The 1,304-nt window shown below is 50.0% G+C and overlaps 1 protein-coding gene across 1 annotated transcript in view; it reads right to left on the reverse strand.

Moving 5' to 3' along the window:
• Positions 1-607: 607 nt before the first annotated feature.
• The window catches only part of LOC117961806 (dihydropyrimidinase-related protein 5-like), an 11,319-nt gene continuing 10,622 nt past the window's right edge, over positions 608-1,304 (reverse strand). Inside the window, exons 11-12 of the mRNA XM_034900741.1 lie at positions 1,209-1,242; positions 608-799 (exon numbers count right to left, since the gene is read on the reverse strand). Of these exons, the coding sequence (XP_034756632.1) occupies positions 714-799; positions 1,209-1,242 (120 nt within the window). The 3' untranslated portion in view covers positions 608-713. The remainder of the gene's footprint in view (positions 800-1,208; positions 1,243-1,304) is intronic.

The raw sequence follows: 1,304 nt of genomic DNA on the forward strand, positions 1-1,304 counted from the left end.
GGGGGGGGGGGGGGGGGGGGGGGGTCATCACAACCACAATCCACACACGTCTTCATACGGGTCTAAAGCTATGGTGTCTACAGTGGGCTGTACAGGTGTGTGTGTGTGTACTTGGGTGCATGTGTTTGTGTGTTTGTCTCTGTGGGTGTGTGTATGTGTGTACTTGTGTTTTTGTGTGTGTGTGTGTTTATGTGTGTGTGTGTGAGTGTGTGTATGTGTGTGTGAGTGTGTGTGTGTGTGTCTGTGTGTGTGTGTATGACAGGGTATAACAGATATATTTAACTGAATCCAGTTGCACTACTTTAATGAGTCAGTGGACTTTAAACCATTAAAACTGAACTGGTTTTGTTCGTTTACAGCAGAAAGCAGCGTGGTAACGAGCAGCGTGGTAACGAGCAGCGTGGTAACGAGCAGCGTGGTAACGAGCAGCGTGGTAACGAGCAGACGTTGTCAGTGTTCGTATGATCAGCTGGAATTTGGGAAAACATTTGAAGCTCATAGGTAGCCCTTCAATCTCGTTCTATTACTCAGGTGAGTCTCTCCAATTAAGACACTAATTAGTTAGTTTAAAGTCACTTTGGCGAATCGCTGCTCATCGTTAACTTTCCTCGTTACTTTAGTCTTTTGTTATTTAAAATCAGTGCAGTTTTCCTGGTTGGTTAGGATTATACAAAACAAGGAGACTCGGACGGGTGACGCGCCGGCAGCAGCGATTACCAGATCCCACTGGAGCGCCCGCCAGGGGGGGCCAGGATCCGGGCCGAGGACCTCTTGGGGATGTGGTCGTCGACCTGAGAACCTGAAACATAACGACGTAAAAATCACCAACAAAAACAGAGCTGCAGTTCTGAAGGTTTTACTCAAGACTCAAGGACTCCTTTGACCCCCACGCCATCAGACTGTACAACTCCTCACTCAGGGGGGGAGGGGGTCTACCTGAGAGACTAAAGGAGGACTCGTGGAGGTCTACCTGAGAGACTAAAGGAGGACTCGTGGAGGTCTACCTGAGAGACAAACGGAGGACTCGAGGAGGTCTACCTGAGAGACTAAAGGAGGACTCATGGAGGTCTACCTGAGGGTCTAAAGGATGACTCGTGGAGGTCTACCTGAGAGACTAAAGGAGGACTCGTGGAGGCCTACCTGAGAGACTAAAGGAGGACTCGTGGAGGTCTACCTGAGAGACTAAAGGAGGACTCATGGAGGCCTACCTGAGAGGCTAAAGGAGGACTCGTGGAGGCCTACCTGAGAGACTAAAGGAGGACTCGTGGAGGTCTACCTGAGAGGCTAAAGGAGGACTCGTGGAG

Source organism: Etheostoma cragini, chromosome 18 (genome assembly GCF_013103735.1).
Source record: "Etheostoma cragini isolate CJK2018 chromosome 18, CSU_Ecrag_1.0, whole genome shotgun sequence".
Taxonomy (NCBI): Eukaryota; Metazoa; Chordata; class Actinopteri; order Perciformes; family Percidae; genus Etheostoma; species Etheostoma cragini.